The 22,419-nt window shown below is 45.1% G+C and overlaps 1 protein-coding gene across 1 annotated transcript in view; it reads right to left on the bottom strand.

The window, feature by feature from the left end:
* The window catches only part of COL22A1 (collagen type XXII alpha 1 chain), a 791,008-nt gene that overhangs the window by 355,595 nt on the left and 412,994 nt on the right, over window positions 1-22,419 (bottom strand). The window contains exon 14 of the mRNA XM_029592071.1: window positions 16,332-16,385. Within this exon, the coding sequence (XP_029447931.1) occupies window positions 16,332-16,385 (54 nt within the window). The remainder of the gene's footprint in view (window positions 1-16,331; window positions 16,386-22,419) is intronic.

Consider the following 22,419-nt stretch of genomic DNA (forward strand, 5'->3'; position numbering starts at 1 on the left):
TGCCCTGAGGATATACCGTACATAACTGCTTGGATTGCAGTTATTGAGAATCCTCCGTCGTGGGCAAAGAAGTTAGTGGAGGGAGCCGCCCTCGTAATGGTGGCTCAGGCGCACAAAATGGGGAACTGGAAGTCCCCATTATTAATTAAGGATTGTAATGTATGTAACTGCTATCTGTGAATTGCAAGCACATGTACCAGGGATTCTTTGTTTTTAATTGTTTTAAACCCTAATAAGAAGAGATTTTGGTTTACAGATGCTGCACAAGACTACTATACAACAAATTAATGTACAGTGTTAAGTTAAAATACTGATTTGATTACTGGAGAATGCATTTACTGGTGTTGAAGTTTAGAACTTGATGGCAGTTAAGGGTTAACGGCAGAGATAATTACAGGAGAGAGGAGGGAATCGAGCCAGAGGGAAAAAAAAAAAAAAAAAAGACGTTGAGCCAGTGCGTAGTGCATTCAATATGGCTGTGCGTTTCAATGCTTGTCTCATATATATTATCTGTTATTTAAAAGTTACATTGGAACGCATGATAAAGTATGAACTCTCTTTTGCTGACGCAGTTTATTTTGAAGCTGTCTCTGGGAAATTTAGAGAAATGATTAAGAATGGTTCTTTGTTAAAGTTTTTCTTGTTGCTTCTTTGGCTAGCAGTAGTTAAATATGCAGAGCTACTCCCTGTTTTAAGGAACTGGCAAGATAAGACAGCCAAGCATGTGCAGCGCTGACTGTGAGAATTACAGGATGCCGTTTGTAAAAAAAAAAAAAAAAAAAAAAAACCGGAGAAAACAAAGACTTAATATTAAAATTTTGATTCAGTGGCAGGCGCAAGATAAGGATTATTGGAAGTTGTGGGCAAGAGAAGGGGCCACTATGCAAGATTAGGAACAAGAGCAAATATGAGTCGGCCCAAATGATAAAGTAGTAGCCCCCACACACACACACATATATATATATATATTGCAATTATGTTCTTTGACCACTGGTGGGGGCTGGGCTCTGGCTATTACCATATGTTCTTAGTGTTTGCAATGTAATTGATACAAGGCTTCCAAGGGTTTGATCATCACTCCTGCACACCTAAAGCGCCCCCCTTGGATCCTTGCCTGCAGATCCAGGTTGACTTTATTGAATTAACCCAATGCCAAACTTACAAGTATGAAGGAAGCAATGTTTTGCAGCTTCTGGCCCTGCCACTTGGGCTGAAGATGGTTCTTATGGATATAGAACTCCAATCTATATGTTAAATCGTATTATCCGACTACAAGCAGTGTTGGAACTTCTCACTAATGACTCATCGTATTTTGAGATGTATGGGAACAGGGATCAGGAAGAGAAGAAAAGGGCCCGTCCCTGCAACCAGGAACTTAATAATAGAGACCCGACATCCGAAAGAAGCTGCAGAAGGGCCGAAGGCTTTGAGGGCATGAGCCTCAGCCAGTTAAAAGCTATAGCAGACCAGGTATGTGGAAATAGAGAAGTGGAAGAGAAAAGAGAGAAGCAAGTAGAGACATGAAGGAGAAAGTGACTGTTAGCCGCCGCTCTCGAGGACACGCGGACGGGAAGGAGCCAAGACAATGGCAGACCGCGAAGAGGAGGGGGAACAAGACCCCCCCTTTGGGAAAGAATCAGTGTGCGTACTGCAAAAATGAAGGCCATTGGAAGAGAGACTGTGAAGAATGGCAAAAGAAATACAGGAGCCCTGCAGTGAATACTAACGACAAAAATGGACCTGCACCGACACAAAAGGGCCGAGGAGGAAGGAGATCGGACAACCCCCACTGGCAGATGGCGGGGGAGGCGACAAGGAGCATACAGCCTGAAGAGACCGGGAGGGAAGAATCCCCACTGACCCTCTGGTGGAGATCCACGAGGTAACACAACAAAAATCAGGGGCCTGTTGGACTCAGAGGCCAACAATCTGTCATGACTGCACCAATCGGCCCCCCCGACGAAAGAGACTGTTTCTATAGTGGGTGCCTCAGGTCAGGTACTCACTGCCCCTCTGCAGAAAGAATGAACTATACAAGTAGGCGGGACCATGGTATCCCTTATCGGATGGAACCTGCTGTGTAAGCCTCAGACCACATTGAGATTTCAACCAACAGGGGAAGTTAAAGCCTCCTTCGGGGACCATCCAGTGATACTCATCTGTCCCCTCCAAGAAGAATGGAGACTACATCTTCCCATAGTCGAACGAACCATCGAACATCGATATGAAAACAACACCCCCCTCAACAAAAACGAAGACAACTGATGGATAGTGTACCCCAAGTATGGTTCGAACAGAACCCGGGAGGAATAGCTATCGACGCTACCCCCATATGGATAGAGATGAAACAGAATGCACAGGTGATTAATCAACCTCAATACCCCATTCCATATATGGCCAGACAAGGAATCCAGATACACCTGCAAAGACTGTATGATTAGGGCATTCTTCGGCGAATCCGATCTGCTTGGAACACCCCTTTGTTGCCAGAAAAGAAGCCTGGATCTAATGACTATCGACCAGTACAAGACTTAAGAAAAGTGAATAGTCAAGTAGCAGATCTAGTAGCCCTCGTCCCAAATCCGTACTCAATCCTGGCTCAAGTCTCTCCTGCATCAAAGTGGTACAGTGTCATTGATCTCAAAGATGCCTTCTTCTCCGTCCCGGTGGCGGAGGAATGTCAAAAGATTTTTGCTTTCACATGGGAAGATGCAGATACTGGAGTAAAGCAGCAGTACACATGGACTCGGTTGCCTCAAGGGTTTAGGCACTCACCTACGCTGTTCGGTGAGCAACTGGCAAAAGATTTAAAGATGTATCAAGTAAAGTATGGGCCAGTCATACAATACGTGGATGACCTTCTGTTGTTTCGAGAGACGTACCTCGAATGTGCGGTATCCACTCTTCAGCTGCTAAAGACGTTGTACTCAAAAGGGTATCGTGCAAGTAAAAAGAAAGCGCAAATCTGTGAATTGGAAGTAGAGTATTTAGGCTTCCAAATACGTGGAGGAACCCGATGTCTGGGGATTTCTCGCACCAGTTCTATAAGAGATCAACCTGTACCCACTTGCAAGAAAGAGCTCCGGGTGTTCCTTGGAGCTGCAGGATACTGTAGGCTGTGGATTGCTAACTATGCAGTTATTGCCCAACCCCTGTACGACAAGCTGCGGGGTAAAGAGGCAGAATCTCAACCCTTCCAATGGGAAGGAAACGAACTGGCAAGCTTACGTCAATTAAAAGAAGCCTTAATTGAACCACCTGCCTTAGGATTGCCAGATGTGATGAAACCATTCCATCTATTCGTCGACGAGAAAAAAGGCATGGCCATAGGGGTATTGACTCAAACCTTAGGCTCATGGGAGCGACCTGTTGCATATCTCTCAAAAGGAATGGACAATGTTGCAAAAGGATGGCCTGGTTGCCTTCAAAGCATTGCGGCTGCATGCTTACTAATTCCAGAAGCAGTCAAATTAACTTTTGGTCAAACTCTGAACGTAACAACTCCCCACACCATTCAAGGACTGCTAGAGACCCATGGACCAAAATGGATGACTAATTCACGTCTTGTAAAGTATCAAGCTCTGTTATGTGAAACTCCTGAAATTCAAATACAAGACAGCAAAAACTTGAACCCGGCCACTCTTATGCCGGCACCTGAACCAGTTGCCCATGATTGTGAAGAAGTCATGACTACAATACATTCCAGTAGACCAGACCTGAGGGATCAACCCTGGCAAGGAGCTTGGACTTTATTAACTGATGGGAGCAGCCAAATCATTCATGAGATACGTTCTGCTGGATATGCTGTTGTATCCGAAGATGAAATCGTTGAGGCTCAACCTCTTCCCCCAGGAACGTCTGCACAAAAAGCTGAACTAATTGCCCTTACTCGAGCACTGCAGTTGGCAGAAGGAAAACTGTAAATATCTATACAGACTCTAAATATGCCTTTCTTACAATTCAAGTGCATGGAGCATTATAGAGGGAAAACAATTGAACAATGCATCAGAAGTACGTGAATTACTAGACGCAGTTTGGCTACCTCGCAAGGTGGCTGTAATGCATTGCAAAGCACACACCAGGAAATCAAACCCTATTGTCAAGGAAATCAGAGAGCAGATGAAGCAGCAAAAAGGGGCAACTCGGGAACCCTTCCAAGCAGTATTAATTGCATCGAATCATCAGGCTTCAGGCAGTCCTGGAGCTCATCACCAACGACTGCTTTCGCTCTTAAACTCTGGGCAAAACAAAATACCAAAATTATGACTGCAGTGTACCAGAATAGATTGGTTTTAGATTATCCTCTGGCCCAGGAAGGAGGGTTTGTGGAACATTTAACCTCTCCAATTGTTGTTTACAGGTAGATGACCAAAACAAGGTTATCCAAGACATCACTGATCGCATGGTCAAGATGGCACACGTCCCTGTCCAGCAATGGAATAGTGCTTGGGACTGGACCAATGGATTCCGTGGTTGGTTTTCCATGATCGGTGGATTTAAGAGCTTGTTTGTTATCCCAGCCAGTTTAATTCTGTTTTGTTTTTTAGGACCCTGAATTATTCCTTTCTTGCTCAAACCGCCTTCGTCAGGTGATGAAGGACGTTGCTGAATGCAAAACCGCCACGCAGCTTCTGTCACTGTACATGTATTCCTCTGAGCCTATAGAACCTGTTTAACCATCCTCATGTTTTATCCTGGGCCATCTTCCCATACATGACAAGTTCGGGCTACAAAGGGGGGTGGAGCCATTAGGGCCCATCCGTCTCAAACCCGTGAAGAAACCATCGGACTGTTTGGGAAATTAGGGCCCCCTGAGAACTCAAATTGCTAATTTTTCTTGTTTCTGTTTCTTTCAGCTCCACAGTTGCGTTGTGATGGTGTGATACTTTTCATAAATAATGATAAGTATCAAAGGGGGGAATGAAGGGGTCTGAACGCTTCAACCTGACAAAGGACTTCATGTACCAGAATTCCCTGCTTCATGACGGGTTTACTTACAGTCTGCAATACAGCTGTAATTAGGACATTGAGAAACTCTCTGTCAGCACATTGCACATTTTCATTTTTTGGCTTCGCTGTTCTTATTCTCTGATAAGCTTTCACTGCTGTAACCTAGATTAGAACAATGGATGTATTATGTGATGGGCTGTATTACTGCAGACTCGCGAATTCCTTTCCAGAACTGCAAGTCCCAGCAGCCTCTCCTGCAGAACATGGGAGAAGTTTCACGAAAGTTCCAGGGTGTCTAGGGAGGGGGTCAGTAGCCCCTTCAGCCGGAATATGCTCGCTCAGCAATGCTTAGAACGCATGTGTAAAAGATAAGAACTGTAAAGTGCATAAGAGTCTGCTCCTGGAGGGGAGGGGCATGCAGTTGTACTGAGCCTTTGTCTTAGCTGCATCTTGCTGGCAATAAAAGTCTATCTTTACGGATCAGTTGTCTGGACCTCCTTACTGACTAAAAAGAGACGGTTACACTTGTGTCCCCCCAGTCATCGGAGAGAGGACGCTTTCCTCGCCTCTTCCACCCTCCCCATAAACTCATCACCCGCACCGCTGCTTGGGACTTGGTAGTTAATACTGTGCAAGTTATTTCCCTGCGAGGTGGGCAGCCCCGTTATCGCTGACAGCTCAGTTTCGGGAAGGCAGAAGCGATGTCAAGACATCTGTGACGGAGCACAGAAGCTGCAAGCAATGGGTGGTGTATTCTTAACAAGGATAAATCAAAGTACATAAAGCCGTCGTGCGCACCCCTACTCTCTCTCTCTTTTTTTTTTTTTATGACAAACTTAACACCGGCCACCGGGTTAGGAAATCTGCTTCCAACGGCTGAGCAAAACCGATCTCCCGGCGCCAAGAAAAGACGGACTCCGCAAACAAGAGAAGTCACCATGACAACTCAGCTTTCCCGCTCAACAAAATCATCCTTTTTTGTGCAGTGAAATTTTTTGCTAGCCTCAAACTTAAAGACCTTAGCAAGGAAGAGGCCGGGTCAGCTTGACAGTACGCCTGGATGTTCACTGAATATATACTTGCAACATCCTGCCTAGGTTTTCACTTAAACTGATTGCTTTTTCAAGGGGGGGCACTTGTACCGTATAGCTTTTTTTTTTTTTTTGGAAGGGGGAGGTTCCAGCTAGGCAGCACACTAATTCAGCTTTAGCTCTCTTTAAGTGACTGGGAGATGTTTTTTCCTCTTCCTCGAGTCTTTTATTTACACATCAGAGATACATGATCAGAATAAGTTACTTTGATCAGCCTGCCAGAAACTCACCGGCTAATGTGTGCAGACAGTCCGTCTTATCTAGCACAGTTTGCACGTCACATTTCTCAGCTTTAAAATAACTCTGAGCCCACAACAAAAGGGCTCTCACGAAATGCTTCAACTGATTTAAGGGTTTAACATTTGCTGAAGGCTCTAGGAATACATTCTCACACAAATCCTTTTTTTTAAACGAGGAACAGCATACCTGTGCAGCTAAAAATCGGTGCATTTCAGAACTAATTAAGGTCATGCTACGGATTAGTACAGGAAAATTCACACTACGCAGCTCTTCCTGCCTCTCCACGAGCTCTCCCTGTCCTGCACTCTCATGAGCCTCTCCCTTCATGCAGCTGAATGCAATCACTGCAGGCTTGCCCCAGACTGCTCTTCACCTGATGACTAATACATGCAATCAGGCCTTTTGTGACGCTTTATAGCAGAGTTCTTTAACTTTTTTTTTTTGTTGTTGTTAGGACACACCTTCAGATTTGCTTGATCCTCATAGCATACAAGCCAAATGTTATAATGTACATTCATCACCTGCCTCCTCTGCTCAGAACCCATCTTCCCACTCACCTTTGCTCCATTCTTCTAAAGGGGTGATAGAAGATGGTGGGGATTGAACCCAGGACCTCATGCATGCAAGTGTGTGCTCTTTCACTGAGCTACACCCACTCCCCCTATCTTCCCACTCTCGGGTCCCCTTCTCCTAGCATGCCTATCAGTATGCCTTCCCAGCAGCTCTTGCTCCCTTGGGAGTGGCAACTCCTCCCTCTTCATTTGCTGGCAGTGGCAGTCCAAGGCCTTTCCGCTCTAGCTGAGGAAATAAGAGCCCGACCACCATTTTCCTCTCCAGTGGCAGCTCCTCTGGTCCAGGGCCTCTTTTCTCTGGTGGGAGCAGCAGCAGCAGTCCAGAGCTTTTCCCCTCCGGTGGAGGCAACAGCATTCTGAGGCCCTTCCTCTCTAACAGGGGACAGCGGTGTCTTCTCTAGTCCAGGATACCTTTTCTCTGGAAGGAGCAGTGGCAGCCCTAGGTCCTTCCTCGCTGGTGGTGGTTTCTCTCTTCCAGGGCCCCTTTTCTCCAGCGGCAGCTCCGGCTCCCCCGCCCTGCCATTCCCACCCTGTGTAGCAGCTACCTCTGCATGATGAATAGGAGAGCCATCCATAGCGCTCTGTGACAGCCCTGCAGGGAAGGGGTGTTAGAGTGGAGAGCTGGGGACGAGGCTGACCACCACAGCACACCACTGTGCCACAGTACACAGGTAGAGAAGTTCTGCTTTATATGCAAAGTAAATATGAGCCTACAGTAACAAGGAAGAGGACCGCTAGATGTATTTTAAAAAACCAAACCCTTGACCCTGTCAGTTATTATTGGAAATGGTATACTCCAAGTCACCAGTCCATACAAACACAGGCTGTGCACTGGCTTCTGAACACGTTCTGCAGTATATTGCTCACTAGGCTAAAAGGTAATGGTTCCTCGGCCTCTTTTTGATAAGATCGGATATAAGTTCAGGGCTATGAATAGAGGATGGTCCTTTTTGGCCTTTTGGCTGAGATTGAGAACCTGTACAATGGGAGGGGGGGGGGGGGTTTGAGGATGTTTAATGGTCTGCCATTCGACCCCCACTGGGGAAATTATTACTTTCCTAGCACCCAGACAGATGGATTCAGGACCAGTGGGTTATGCACCTCTACCAGCAGATGGAGACGGAGCAAACTGATATCACAGTATATATATACTAGGGATGTGAATCATGTGATCGATCGATTTTGGCGGGGGGGGGGGAGGGAAATCTGATCGTCATGGTTTGTTTTGGTAAAAAATCGTAAAAAATCGTAAATCAGGGGAGGGCGAGAAAACCGGCACACCAAAACAACCCTAAAACCCTCCCCCACCCTCCCAAAGCCCCCCAAAATGTTTTAAATTACCTGGGGTCCAGTGGGGGGGGGTCCCGGCGCGATCTCCCACTCTCGGGCCACGGCTGCGTTAATAGAAATGGCGCCGGTGGCCCTTTGCCCTTAACATATGACAGGGCAAAGGTAGCGCCGGTGCCATTTTGGTTCCTGTCACCCGACGTCACGAGTGCAGGAGATCGCTCCCGGACCCCCAGGGACTTTTGGCCAGCTTGGGGGGGCCTCCTGACCCCCACAAGACTTGCCAAAAGTCCAGCGGGGGTCCGGGAGCGACCTCCTGCACGCGGGCCGTATTGCCAATATTCAAAATGGCGCCGGCGCTACTTTTGCCCTCACTATGTCGACATAGTGAGGGCAAAAGTAGCGCCAGCGCCATTTTGAATATTTTTTAGTTAAAATTGTTTTATGTAAACCGACGTGATGGCATTGCTGAATATCGGTATATAAAAGCAAATAAAATAAATGACAAACTAGCCAATCTTCCCTGCATAGGTGATAACCTATTCAGGGAGAAACTCAATTACACAGTGGCCCAATTAAAGGAAGAGAACTTGGCAGTTCAATCTCTGTCAGCAGTTTTGGATTCTCAGGAAACAGTGATATATTTTTATCAACAATATCGCAAACCATATTACTACCAGAGAAAACCATACAAAAGTTTTCTGCCTTTCAGATGTCAACAATTCCAAACTTTCCAGCAGCCATGGTTACAATCTGAACCGGCTCAACATAGAGGATGCCAAAGAGACAGGAAACAACAGAAACCCTCCCAGCCATCTCTTCAAAAGCCCCTACCATCTTTTTGAGAAACGCCCAGTTACAGCCTCACTTTCCAGTAGGGGGAAAGATACAAATTTTTGCCTCACAGTGGAACCACATCACTTCAGATCAATGGATCCTTTGAATCATCCACAAGGGTTATCATCTGAATTTCCTCTCCCAACCTGCCCTTCCGTGTCAATCGGGCCAGTTAAAGAATGCTTCTCAATTACCTCTTCTGGAACAAGAGATTCAGGCCTTACTCCAGCAACAGGCCATTCAGTTGGTGCCCAAGCACCAAATCAACACAGGATAGTTACTACTCCCAATACTTCCTCATTCCAAAGCACTCAGGGGATCTCCGACTTATTCTGGATTTACGCTCCCTAAACAAATACCTTCGGAAGGAGAAATTCAAGATGACATCCATCAAGTTAGTACTTCTGTTCAGTCAGGAGAACAATTGAATGTTGTTGGGCATGGGTGGTGGATGTGGACCCTTGGCCTAGGTTGGTGTTGATGCTACCAGCAAAGGTTGAGCCCCCACAGGTCACCAGCACTAGGAGGCGAGGCCTGAAGCGAGCAGGGGCCAGCTGGAGCTTTGCCACTACCAACCCTCGTTCCCCGCAGGTTGAGCCCTTGGGTACCGGGACCGGCTGGTCTTAGGAGGGGCCCCTGCGGAGATGCCGGTAGGCTGGACAGGGTCAGGTTCGGAGGTCCAAGGCAGGTGGCAGGCATACACAGAGAAGTCTGATCCAAAGGTCCGAGGCAGGTGGTGAGCAAACATGGAGGTCCGGTCCGAAGGTCGGGGCAGGCAGCGAGCAAATGAGAAGAGGTCAAGTCTGAAGGTCGGGGCAGGCGGCGAGCAGGCGTAGTGAGATCCGATCCGAGAGTCAAGCCAGGGGGGTCCGTCCGAAGGGAAACAGGAGCAGGGGTCCGGGGCAGGCAGAGGAAGGCAGGCACAGGTAGTGGTAGGCAAAAGGCAGGTATGGGTAGGCAGGAGCAGGAACTGGAGATGAAGCAAGCAAGGAACCAATAGGAACGCTGAAGCAGACTCGTTGCCAAGTCATAGGAGGGATGTCTGCTGCCAGGTTTTAAAAGGCAGAGCCCTGACGTCAGCAGGAAGGGGCTGGCAGCATTTTCCCGCTGCGGGCCCTTTAAATCTTCGCCGAAGGCGCTCGCACTCACACGTAAGCAGCCTAAGCAGCCTGCACACTGGAAGGCCTGCGCCAGTGCCAGCAGTGGGGGAGGCCCTCTGGCCTCGGGGAACTTTGCCGGGAGGCCCGGCCACTGGAACACGGGCCATGAGTACAACAGATGTGTTCATTGGACCTCAAGAATGCCTACACCCATATTTTGATATACCCCTCCTGTTGGCGGTTCCTGTGCTTCCAAGTGAATTCCAAGCACTATCAATACAAAGTTCTACCCTTTGGTCTATCCTCAGCTCCCAGAGTGGCTGTGGCTCACCTTTCCCCAGACCAAATATCTCTATGTCAGCATCTAGAATCTACAATCTCTTGTCTGGAGTCTCTAGGATTCCTCATCAACTACAATAAGTCTGTAAGACTGACTCAGATTGTACAGTTTATAGGAGCCTAGATAAACTTTGTCTAGTCTCATGCCTTCCTCCCCCAGGAGAGGATTGAGTGGATTCATCATTTGGGCACAGAGTTGCTCCTCAGATCGAGAGTCACTGCCCACCAAGTCCTGGTACTATTGGATCACATTATGGAAGCCACCCATGTAGTATCTCACACTCGACTGCACTTGCAGCGCCTCCAATGGGGCTTGAAATCACAATGACCCAATATCTTCAACCAATATCCACCATAGTAAACTTATCAAACTCCATGTGGAAGGACATTTGTTGGTGGTTAAATCTGGAAGTCCTAACCGTAGGAGCACCTCTTCGGACCTGGCCCACACCCTAGTCCTCACCACAGATGCTTCCATGCAAGGTTGGGGAACGCATTTACTCTATTACAAGACTCAGGTTCAGTGGTCACAAGATGAGCTAGCTTACCAGATAAATCTCCTGGAACCCAGAGCCATGAGACATACTCTAATGGCCTTTACACATCTACTACAATGTCATGCCCTTGTGATTCATATGGACAATCAAGTAGCCATGTTTTACATGAACAAGCAGGGCAGATTGTGATCCTGGATCCTTTGCAGAGATGCAGTTTGGATCTGAGAATGGGCCCTCAACAATTCAATAACCTTCAGAGCCACATACTTACCAAGAATTGCAAATACGTTAGCCGACCATCTCAGCAGAATGTTTCATCATCACAAATGGTCGCTCAACCTGTCAATAGCAAACCAGATCTTTCTAGAGTGAGGTTGTCCTTGGATAGATCTCTTCACCACAGAGCAAAATCGGAAAGTACCTCCAAGCCTATTCAGAAGGACATAGGATGCCTTCCTAATGTCGTGGTTGAGGGGTCTCCTATATGCATTTCTCCTGATTTCACTCATCTCAAGAACAGTTCAGAAGATGATCCAGGACAGAGCTTGCATGATTCTCATAGCGCCCACATGGCCGAGACAGCCCTGGTTTGCTTAACTGTTACAGTACTCCAAAAGCGATCTATTAGATCTTTCCGCAGATATTCAGCAAATTATCATAGCAGCAAGAAGGCCATTAGGCTGACGTAACTCCTTCAAATGGAGAAGGTATGCCAAGTGGTGTCAAAGCCATGACATTAGCCCCTTTTCCTCGGCTCCCAGAGAAATCCTCAATTACTTGCTTCATCTCTGCAAGTCCCGCTTAGCAACATCATCAATCAGAGTCCACCTCAGTGCTATAGCTGCTTATCAAGAGAGGGACAATAATTCCTCAGTGGTTTCTCACTCTCTAATCTGGAAACCTCCGGTCCCCTGGGATTTGAACGTGGTCTTATCAGCTCTAATGAAGGCACCCTTCAAACCACTACAATCTGTGCATTTGAAATATTTCACTTAGAAAGTGGTTTTTCTCATAACCAATAATCTGGGCCCAAAGAGTAAGTGAACTACAAGCCTTAATTCACTTCTCTTCCTACTTATAATTTTATCACAACAAGGTAGTGCTCAGGATTCATCCCAAATTCTTACCTAAAAGGCATTTCAGCCTTTCACATCAATCAAGACAAATCACTACCTGTCTTCTTTCCTAAACCACATAAGAATAAAAAAGAATCTCTGCTCCATTTGTTGGACTGTAAAAGAGCACTAGCTTACTATAAACAAAGGACTCAGCCTCATCAGCAATCCTCACATTTATTCAACCCTAACTCATTAGGAGTAGCAGTTTCCAAAAGAACAATATCCAAGTGGATCACAGATTGTATTCCATTCTGTCATAATTCAGCACAGGTGCCCTTGTCGGGATCCATTTCTGCTCATCAGGTGCGAGCCACAGCACCCTCCATTGCACATCTATGAAATGTACCCATAGAAGATGTCTGTAAAGCTGCTACTTGGTAATCAGTTCATACCTTTACCGCACACTACTGTCTAGACCAACTATCAGCCTCAGATAGTGGGTTGGGACAAATAGTGTTGTCAGGTGTACTTAGCCAGAAAACCATGTCCACTGGGGAGTAAAAAAATAAATAGATGATTTTCAAGGATGATGAGTCAGATGAACCAAATTACTGTGAACCTGGAAGATGTAGTAGGCCAGACTGAAAAACTAAAGAGTAGCAAATCTCCTTGACCGGATGGTATGTACCCCAGGGTTCTGAAGGAACTCAAAAATGAAATTTCAGATCTATTAGTTAAAATTTGTAACCTATCATTAAAATTATCCATTGTACCTGAAGACTGGAGGGTGGCCAATGTAACACTAATATTTAAAAAGGGCTCCAGGGGCAACCCGGGAAACTATAGGACATTGAGCCTGTCTTCAGTGCCGGGAAAAATAGTGGAAACTATTCTAAAGATAAAAATCTCAGAGCATATAGAAAGACATGGTTTAATGGAACACAGTCAACATGAATTTTCCTAAGGGAAAGGGTTCATAGACATGTGGATGAAGGTGAACCAGTAGATGTAGTATATTTGGATTTTCAGAAGGCATTTGACAAAGTCCCTCATGAGAGGCTTCTAAGAAAACTAAAAAGTTATGGGATAGGAGGCGATGTCCTTTTGTGGTTTACAAACTGGTTAAAGGATAGGAAACAGAGCAGGATTAAATGGTCCATTTTCTCAGTGGAAAAGGGTAAACAGTGGAGTGTCTCAGGGATCTATACTTGGACTGGTGCTTTTCAATACATTTATAAATGATCTGGAAAGGAATACGATGAGGTTATCAAATTTGCAGATGATACAAAATTATTCAGAGACTGCAAGACTGGGCATCCAAATGGCAGATGAAATTTAATGTGGACAAGTACAAGGTGTTGCATATAGGGAAAAATAACCCTTGCTGTAAGTTACACAATGTTAGGTTCCATATTAGGAGCTACCACCCAGGAAAAAGATCTAGACATCATAGTGGATAATACTTTGAAATCGTCATCTCAGTGTGCTGCAGCAGTCAATAAAGCAAATAGAATGTTAGGAATTATTAAGAAGGGAATGGTTAATAAAACGGAAAATGTCATAATGCCTCTTTATCGCTCCATGGTGAGATCGCACCTTGAATACTGTGTACAATTCTGGTCGCCACATCTCAAAAAAGATATAGTTGCGATGCAGAAGGTACAGAGAAAGGCGACCAAAATGATAAAGAGGATGGAACAGCTTCCCTATGAGGCAAGACTAAAGAGGTTAGTGCTGTTCAGCTTGGAGAAGAGACGGCTGAGGGGGGTATGATAGAGGTCTTTAAAATCATGAGAGGTCTTGAACAAGTAGATGTGAATCGGATATTTATACTTTTGGATAATAGAAAGACTAGGAGGCAATCCATGAAGTTAGCAAATAGCACACTGAAGACTAATCGGAGAAAATTCTTTTTCACTTAACGCACAATTAAGCTCTGGAATTTGTTGCCAGGGTATGTGATTAGTGCAGTTAGTGTAGCTGGGTTTAAAAAAGGTTTGGATAAGTTCTTGGAGGAGAAGTCTATTAACTACTATTGATCAAGCTGACTTAGGGAATGGCCACTGCTATTACTGGTATCAGTAGCATCTTTTAAATTTAAATTTTTAAATTCTGTGTTCTATCTTATTTTAATATTTTATTATTTTTATTAAGAAACTATGTATTTATATCTTTTCTTTTACTTTTGAAATGCAAATGTTTTTAAATGAATATTTGCCTTTAAGTGTGATATGTTTACATGAGCGTTGGTATATAAAAATTAATAAATAAATGAATGGGATATACTTTGTTTTTGGGTACTTACCAGGTACTTGTAGCGTGGATTGGCCACTGTTGGAAACAGGATGCTGGGCTTGATGGACCCTTGGTCTGACCCAGCATGGCAATTTCTTATGTTCATAAACACAAGTACCAGTAAGAACAATGAGGTCGTTCACCTCTGTTCCATGTGTTTTATTTTTTCCTTCAGATTGGGACTCCCAAATAGCATGGCTAATTCAGCCTGCTTATCGACGGAAAAAGGCAAGTTTGCTTACCGTAAACGGTGTTTTTCCTAGTGAGCAGGATGAATTAGCCATGCGTACCCTCCCTCCTCCCTGGATATTCTTTTCTGCTCTTTCTAATTGCAGTGCTGCCTTCTAGCTTTATTACTAACTGAAGAGACCGATGACACACTTTGTGCGGAAAGTGCTGCACAGGCACAGCAGATCACAACTTTGTCTTGGAGAGAGAGCGCACCCTCGGTGACGTCACCCAAACAGCATGGCTAATTCATCCTGCTATCTATGGAAAACACCATTTACGGTATGCAAACTTGCTTTATTGACCAATGGACTTTATTTAATGATTCTCAAACATTTTTATTTACCATCCAGGGCCTGGTCCTGTCTAATCATTACAGCCTCTCACCTCATGAGAAGCACCTATAGACTGGAAGTACAGTAACATTGAGCTCAAGTGAGAGCATTCCCCAATAAAAAGAATCCCTCCCCAGGGATCGAGAGTAAAGCTTGGGATGGAATTTGCTAGCTGGAGCAACCTCTGAAGATAAATTATGTTTGTGTGCCTTGTGCTAAGTTGCATAAATAAATACAGAAAGATTTTTTATAAATAAAGGAGGCCAATAAGCAATAACTCTAGTGAGCAATATTATGCAGAGTGTGTTCAGGAGAAGGTCTGGGGTGGATTTACAAAGGGTTACGCGCGTAACCCTGAGAATCCGCTCCTGCACTTGCCAAGCCTATTTTGCATAGGCCCGGCGAGGCGCGCAAGCCCCGGGATGCGCGTATGTCCTGGGGCTTGAAAAAATGGGTGGGGCGGGGGCGGGACCGAGGCCTCTGCCACAGCGGTCGTGCCGGGGGCTCGTGCGCCAGCACTCGGCCGGCACGCGCAACCTACGCCGGCCCAGAGGCAGGCGCAACTTCATCAAGAAAGGTCGGGGGGGCGGTTAGATAGGGCTGGGGGGCGGGTTAGGGAGGGGAAGGTGGGGGGAGGGAACAGGGAAAGCCATCGGGGCTCCCCTAGGGCTCGGCGCGCGCCAACCCCGGATTTTATAACATGCGCGCGGCTACGCATGCATCTTATAAAATTGGGTGTAGATTTGTGCGTGCCGGGTTGCGTGCACAAATCCTACGCCCGCGCGTAGGTTTAAAAATCTGGCCTTCTGTGTTTCTACAGAATGGTAACTTGGAGCGTACCATTTCTGGTAAAAACCTTCAGTGAAGGTTTAGTATATGGTTTTTAAATCGCTATAGATACAACTAGGAGACATTTGCTGCTTGTATAACGCTGCACGTGGAGGTCCCCAAAAAGGCCAACCAAGCTTTCACCCAAAGTGGACTTAGGAAAAGTAAACTTTATTCCTGTAAATGTTTCTCTGCTGGAGCAAGATATGGATAAAAAGGTTCTATGTGCTTCAAGCTGACATAAAATCTTCGGGTCCTGTATGCTGTAATTCATGCTATAAACGGCTATACACTAGCTTTTAATCGCGTTTACACAGTAATAACATGTATGTCACCTACCTAAAAGAATAGCATTTCAGTGCTTTTGCTTTCCCATCGTTAAGTAGCGTATGAAACCCAAAAAAGCATGTAGCCAGGATTACGCGAGGCGCGCTGTGGCTAAGTGCCCAAATATTAGCCAATAAGAGCTCAAAATATTAAAAAGTTGGAATTTAGCTGAGTGTCCCACAAATTAACTGCCTAATGCCTTTGAATATGGACCTCAGTGTTATTAGGGGAAGACGCGTACACAGACATGGCAATCTTACAAGTCTTCTTCCCTTTGGAAAGTAACCAAAAAATGCAGCATGCTGGCCAGATCTGTGCAGCTATATTAACAGAAATGTGTACAGTACCTTGAGGCCAGGTGGACCAGGCAGCCCGGTCTCTCCTTTCCCCCCTGTCTGGCCCTGTAAAGAAAAAGGAGCAATATTCTGGGATATAAAACCTGTTGACACGTTCTAGTTTACAGTAAAATAATTGTCATCCAGTATTCCTTCCTTATTAACATTCCACATTCAATTTTGAAATGAAAACTTGCATTTGATATCTGAAAAAAAAATGCAGAGACATCTTTGCAATGACACTCCCTACTGTGTCCATATGACAGCTATATATAGATCATGTAAAACTATCTTTCTGCAAGGCAGGGAGACAGTGTAAATCAAGTGGCAAGATTTTATGCACCAAACCTGAAAGAGCACCAGATTAGCACAATGGCTAAAAGCACCAGCTCTAAGAGATGCTGCATTAACTCAAAGCTGCAACTTTTGCCTTTGTTAAGAAGTCTTTTTTTTTTTTTCCTTGTTCTTCTTGTCAATCAAGGGTTCCCTTAGTCTCCATTTTGGAGGAAATTACGGTAACTTCCAGAAAGTAAGCAATTGATTTCTAAAACTTATTTTGGTTCTCTAAGAGATGGATTATTTTGGTTATTGCTGTATTTGCCGCCTATGAGATCGTGTCTATGTGTATGAAATGTTCTTTCTTTCCCAACCTGAGAGTTCCCTGAACCTGTACCTCGACCCTTGTTAAATCTGCTTCTTAGATGTGGAAGTATGGGAGATCTTCCCTCTGGTCCAGCCTCATTTGGTGCAGGGCTCTGTTCATGAGGTGTGAATGAATCAACATTGTAAGGTTAAAAAGGGGGAGAGGTTATCGGGGGGAACAGACTATATAGAGGTAACACCGGCCATGGTTCTAAGCTGAGAACCTGCAAGGGGACTCAGGCCCTTGTGAATTTGCTTTAACTCCGGTGGCAATCACCCCTCTCCCTATTTCCATTTCACTGCTGAGCCCACAAAAGTTTCTTTTGAAAGTTTATCCTTTTTATAGCCGAACTACACATAGATCCTTAAGGATGTGTCAATAAATCTGACGCAGAGGTAAACCAGGCAAATTGTAGCCTGGCCTGTTTCCACCGAAATGCAATGGATCTGTCCTGGTTCACAGCAAAAATTGCCACAAGGTTCCTTGTAGCCAGGGCTGAAGCCTTGGTGCTGGGCGCTACTGCTCACAGGTTTCACACTTATGCTAATTCAGTCCCTTCTTGTGTCCGGTACCGTATGTCCAATATATGTACATGCATTTTTCTGTGCAATTGCAGGAAGACAGAATTTGTCTACAGATCCAAGGAAATGTGGCTAAGATTCATTATCGCTTGGCTGGGAGTGTACCAGGAGTACTTTTAATTAAATCTGACATTTTAAAAGCCAATAAAGAAATAAACAAGCTTTGAAATTGATATAGTAGGAGGATGAGGATCATGGCAATGTAAGATTCTTGCTATATTTTGGTGATTTTAGCTGCATTCCTCAAGACTGCATCTCTGCTACTTTTAAAAAAATGTTTCTCCCCCAGCCTCCTCTCCCTGCTCCATTCCCTGCACAGTCATATCCACCTACAAATGTTCACCTATTGATGTTTAAATTTCCCAAGGTAACTCCTTAAGAGTTTTTTTTATTTATTTATTTTTATTTATTTGTATTTTTCTATACCGGCATTCACGGAGTTCGTATCATGTCGGTTTACATAAAACAAGGGGTGAGAAATACATTATAACGTAAATAACTAATAACATAAGAGTATACATTAAAAGGTAAAACAAGTGCATGGAAGAAAAAAGTTACAATAAAACGGGGTCATTCTAACTGGGATTAGAGTTAGAGGAAAGATAAACAGTTTAACGAGAAGTAAAACATTGTAATGATTGGTAGATAGAGACTGATTGGTAGATAGAGTTACCCTTTAATTGCTGTTCATCCATTTCAGATCCAAGCATGAGGTAAGTAAATGTGAGATATACTGTCCTTGTTAGATAAAAAAAAAATGTTTCAAGATGATTGGATTATTAATGTAGGCAAAAAAGGTAGGAATGGATAATTGCCAGGGTTGAAGCCTTGATAATTGCTGCTATTGCTCACAAGTTTCACATTTGTACTAACTTAACCCCTTTTTGTGTCTGTGCACAAGTTTCCTTAAAATGTGTACAGTTAGTGGCAAGATACACTGAAATCTGCAGATTGGCTGATTTTCCATAGGTTTGCAGATGAATTTACTGTCAGTGATGTCCGTTTGACAGTGCAGTAACTAGAATCATCAGCTCAAAGTGAGCTTTTCCGCGTATGTGACGGGGCACGGTAGGGTGAGGTGATTCATTAGGTAGGTTTCCTCCAACATGAGTGCATTGCAGTGTCAGTTTTCCCTGACTGTTCTCCACCGGACTGTTAGGTTTTTTAGGTTTCGTGGACCTTTGGCCCGAGGTTGGGGTTGACACTACCTGAGAAGTTGGGCCCCACAGACGAACTGCCTGCATCACAGCCACGTGATCACAGGCGCCTGCACTGCAGCAGTACTGCGGGGTGCCCCGAGGAGCGGGTGCAGAGAGAGTCAGTTCAATGATATCGCAGTGCTGGGCAGGTCTGGAGAGAGGATATACCAGAGGAAGGATCACCGATGCAGAGACATGCAGGGCAGGCCCCGAGGAACAGGGAGCACGTAGACAGGGTCTCTGGTATAATGACACTGAGGTTACCCTGAGGAGCAGGGAAATGTAGAGACAGGATCTCTGGTGTACTAATGCTGAGGCTACCCCGAGGAGCGGGGAAGCGTAGACACAGAGTCTCTGGTATAGTAACGCTGAGGCTGCCCCGAGGAGCGGGGAAGCGTAGAGACAGGATCCCTGGTGTAGTAACGCTGAGGCTACTCCGAGAAGCCGGGAACCGTGGAGACAGGATCTCTGGTGTAGTAACATAGGCTACTCTGAGGACTGGGGAAGCGTGGAGACAGGATCTCTGGTGTAGTAGCGCCAGGGCTAACCTGAGGAGCGGGGAAGTGTGGAGGCAGGGCTCCAGGAATGGAGCGGGTACCCAGAGTCAGAGTCGTCCAAGAGAGAGCAGAGATCCGAGGCGAGAACTGCAGGTCCGGAGAACAGGAACAAGCACCAGAGGAGCTCAGGGAACTCAATGCCAAATTGGTTAGCGTAGGCCAAAGGAGGTGCTTAAATATCTCAGGCTAGTGATGTCATCAGCCGGGGATGACCCTGGAGTACCCGCCATTGGCCCTTTAAGGGAAGGATAGATGGCGCACGCTCGCGCCTGCCTAAGGAGGCCCTGAGTTGGAGTGTAGGTTGGCGGCGTTCCAGCCACCACATGGAGCACGGAGAGCCAAGAGGAACATGGCGGTAGCAGCTGGCTACGGCCGCAAGTTCACCAGGAGTGGAGAGCCAGGCATGACATGACGTAATTGGGTCGGCCGCGGACGATGGTCATAACATGGACGTGTTTCTGTGAATGGAACCACATTTTGTGTGAGGCCAGCCAAGGCTCTCCAGAAAACTCTTTTTTTTATTCCTTATTAGTATGAACTTGAGATGGAATCTACCCACTTCTTTTCCTTCTGAGGGTTAGCTTCTCTTTGGCCTCACTCACTATTCTCCCTGAATACAGAGATCATCACACCTACCTGTGGCTGTGCAAGCAATGTGCTCATTTTACGTAAGTTCACTAGCAGGTTTTACATGAATTCATTTGGCAGATCCAGTCCATCTATTTCCATTGTCGTGAAAGTACTAATGCACTCATATCACTGTAGTCCAGTCCTCAAGGGAATTTCACTGGCACTAGACTTTCTCTGTTTATTGTCTGGGAAGCATACTCCTCCCATAAACCCATCATAATAATATCCAGAGGCTAAACCTAGGACAGTAACTGTGTATCTGCTCTCTACAGATGGGGAGGATTTCCCTTAAATTACCAAGTTCTTTCTGCTAGTTTTGTGGTCCCTTCACCAGCCCTTTCATCAGTCTGGGTCTAAGGACGCTACTGGATTAGCCACCCTTGAGTCATTTTTACTTACGGGAGTGAAGAGAACTGCAGATGCTCAGCCACTGTCGATCTTCATAGGTGGTCCCTGCCACTTCAACTTGAGGTTTTCCTTGTTTCAGTCACTACCAGTGAATCATCAGCTTTCGCCATTTAATTACTTGCCGCTCCAAATCCGAGCTCAAGGTGAATTACAGTTCAGGTGCAGGAGATAGGTCCCAGAGAGGGCTTACAGTCTGGTGGGTGCCTGAGCGCAATGGAGGACAAAGTGACTTGTCCAAGGTTAATATCGTCAGTGGGAAAAGCAGGCTTCCCTGGTCCTTAGCCCTCTGCTCTAACCACTAGGCTGCTTCTCCATTTGCCATGGAAGAGAAATATAAATTGAAAAAAAATGAAAGGAAGTGAGAATGACATCTGCCCCAGCAGCCGCAACAACTCTCTCTGTCTCACACCTACTGTTACCTAGCAGCCAACCACCGACAGACAATGGGATGTCCCGTTTACGGCTCTCCTCAGGGAAGCACCTGGAATAAACCATCCCACTCCCTTTGGGAGAGGGGAGGCATTAAATGAGATTCTGTGAATGGGGTGCTGATGTAGGCTCCTTGGTGGCCACAGAATAGTCCAACTTAGCCTGGTCATTAATGCAATGGTGCAGGCTGACCCAGAGCAAAAAAAGACAACTGGTTCCATTCCTCTTCCTCCAGTGGCCTTGTGAGCAAAACATGGTGCGTAAAGGGTATAGCTTGCTAAAGATTCATTACCAATGGTAATTAATTGTCCCTGGAGTGCTTCAATGTGGCCTCTGCCGGTGAATTTCTAACTGTTCTGCATGCTGGCTAAAAGAACAGATGTTAACCTTCTTCACTTTTTTTTTTTTTAATTATTTTCTATTTATTTTCTATTCCGCTTTTTCAGGCACTTCAAAGCGGACTACATTCAGATTCTTCAGGTATTGCAGTTCGTTTTGTATTATCCCATGTGTGTTGGGTGTTGGGTGTATTATCCCATGTGTGTTGGGTGTATTATCCCATGTGTGTTGGGTAAGAGTATAGTGATAGGAGTATACTACCGTCCACCTGGACAAAATGGTCAGACAGATGATGAAATGCTAAGAGAAATCAGGGAAGCAAACCAATTTGGCAGTGCAATAATAATGGGAGATTTCAATTACCCCAATATTGACTGGGTAAATGTAACATCAGGACTTGCTAGAGATATAAAGTTCCTGGATGTAATAAATGATTGTTTCATGGAGCAATTGGTTCAGGAACCAACAAGAGAGGGAGCTATTTTAGATTTAATTCTTAGTGGAACACAGGATTTGGTGAGAGAGGTAACGGTGGTGGGGCCACTTGGCAACAGTGATCATAACATGATCAAATTTAAACTAATAACTGGTAGGGGGACAATAAGTAAATCTGCAGCTCTAAAACTAAACTTTCAAAAGGGAAACTTTGATAAAATGAGGAAAATAGTCAGAAAAAAACTGAAAGGTGCAGCTGCAAAGGTTAAAAGTGTTCAACAGGCTTGGACATTGTTTAAAAATACAATCCTAGAGGCGCAGTCCATATGTATTCCACGCATTAACCTTTTAGATCCCGCTCATTGAAGGACTTATTTCCTGATGCCCCTTTTTACATATCTTAGTTAACTAGACCCAAATATGGTATAAAACAATTTTCAAGGAAATCGGACTATGGGTTTTTGAGAAAAACGCATGTCCACTAGTGGAACGTTGGGATCTTCAGGAGTCAAAAAGTACTTTTTCAAAAATTCTTTATTTTAGGTAATTCTTGTAACATTTCTTTATTTTAGGTAATTCTTGTAACATACTGCAATACTACAGCTGATATCATACATAAGAATGAAAATTAGTCAAAAAAATCAAGCATGATAATCTGGAAAACATTTTTCATGTAAACGTTTACCACAAAATTTACACCACTTTTTAGTATTTTTGGAGCAGACAGCACATCGGCCTTGGGAAGTTGTGGACAAGAAGTGAGGCTGTGATGCCTTTACATCAGCACTTATGGATGCTGTAGGACCTCCTTTCCGGATGCGGTAGCTTGAAAGGCCACATTTCATTGCTACGGTAGATACTTCACGTAGGAAGTCCAAG

The sequence above is a fragment of the Rhinatrema bivittatum genome, chromosome 2 (genome assembly GCF_901001135.1).
Source record: "Rhinatrema bivittatum chromosome 2, aRhiBiv1.1, whole genome shotgun sequence".
NCBI classification, from domain to species: Eukaryota; Metazoa; Chordata; class Amphibia; order Gymnophiona; family Rhinatrematidae; genus Rhinatrema; species Rhinatrema bivittatum.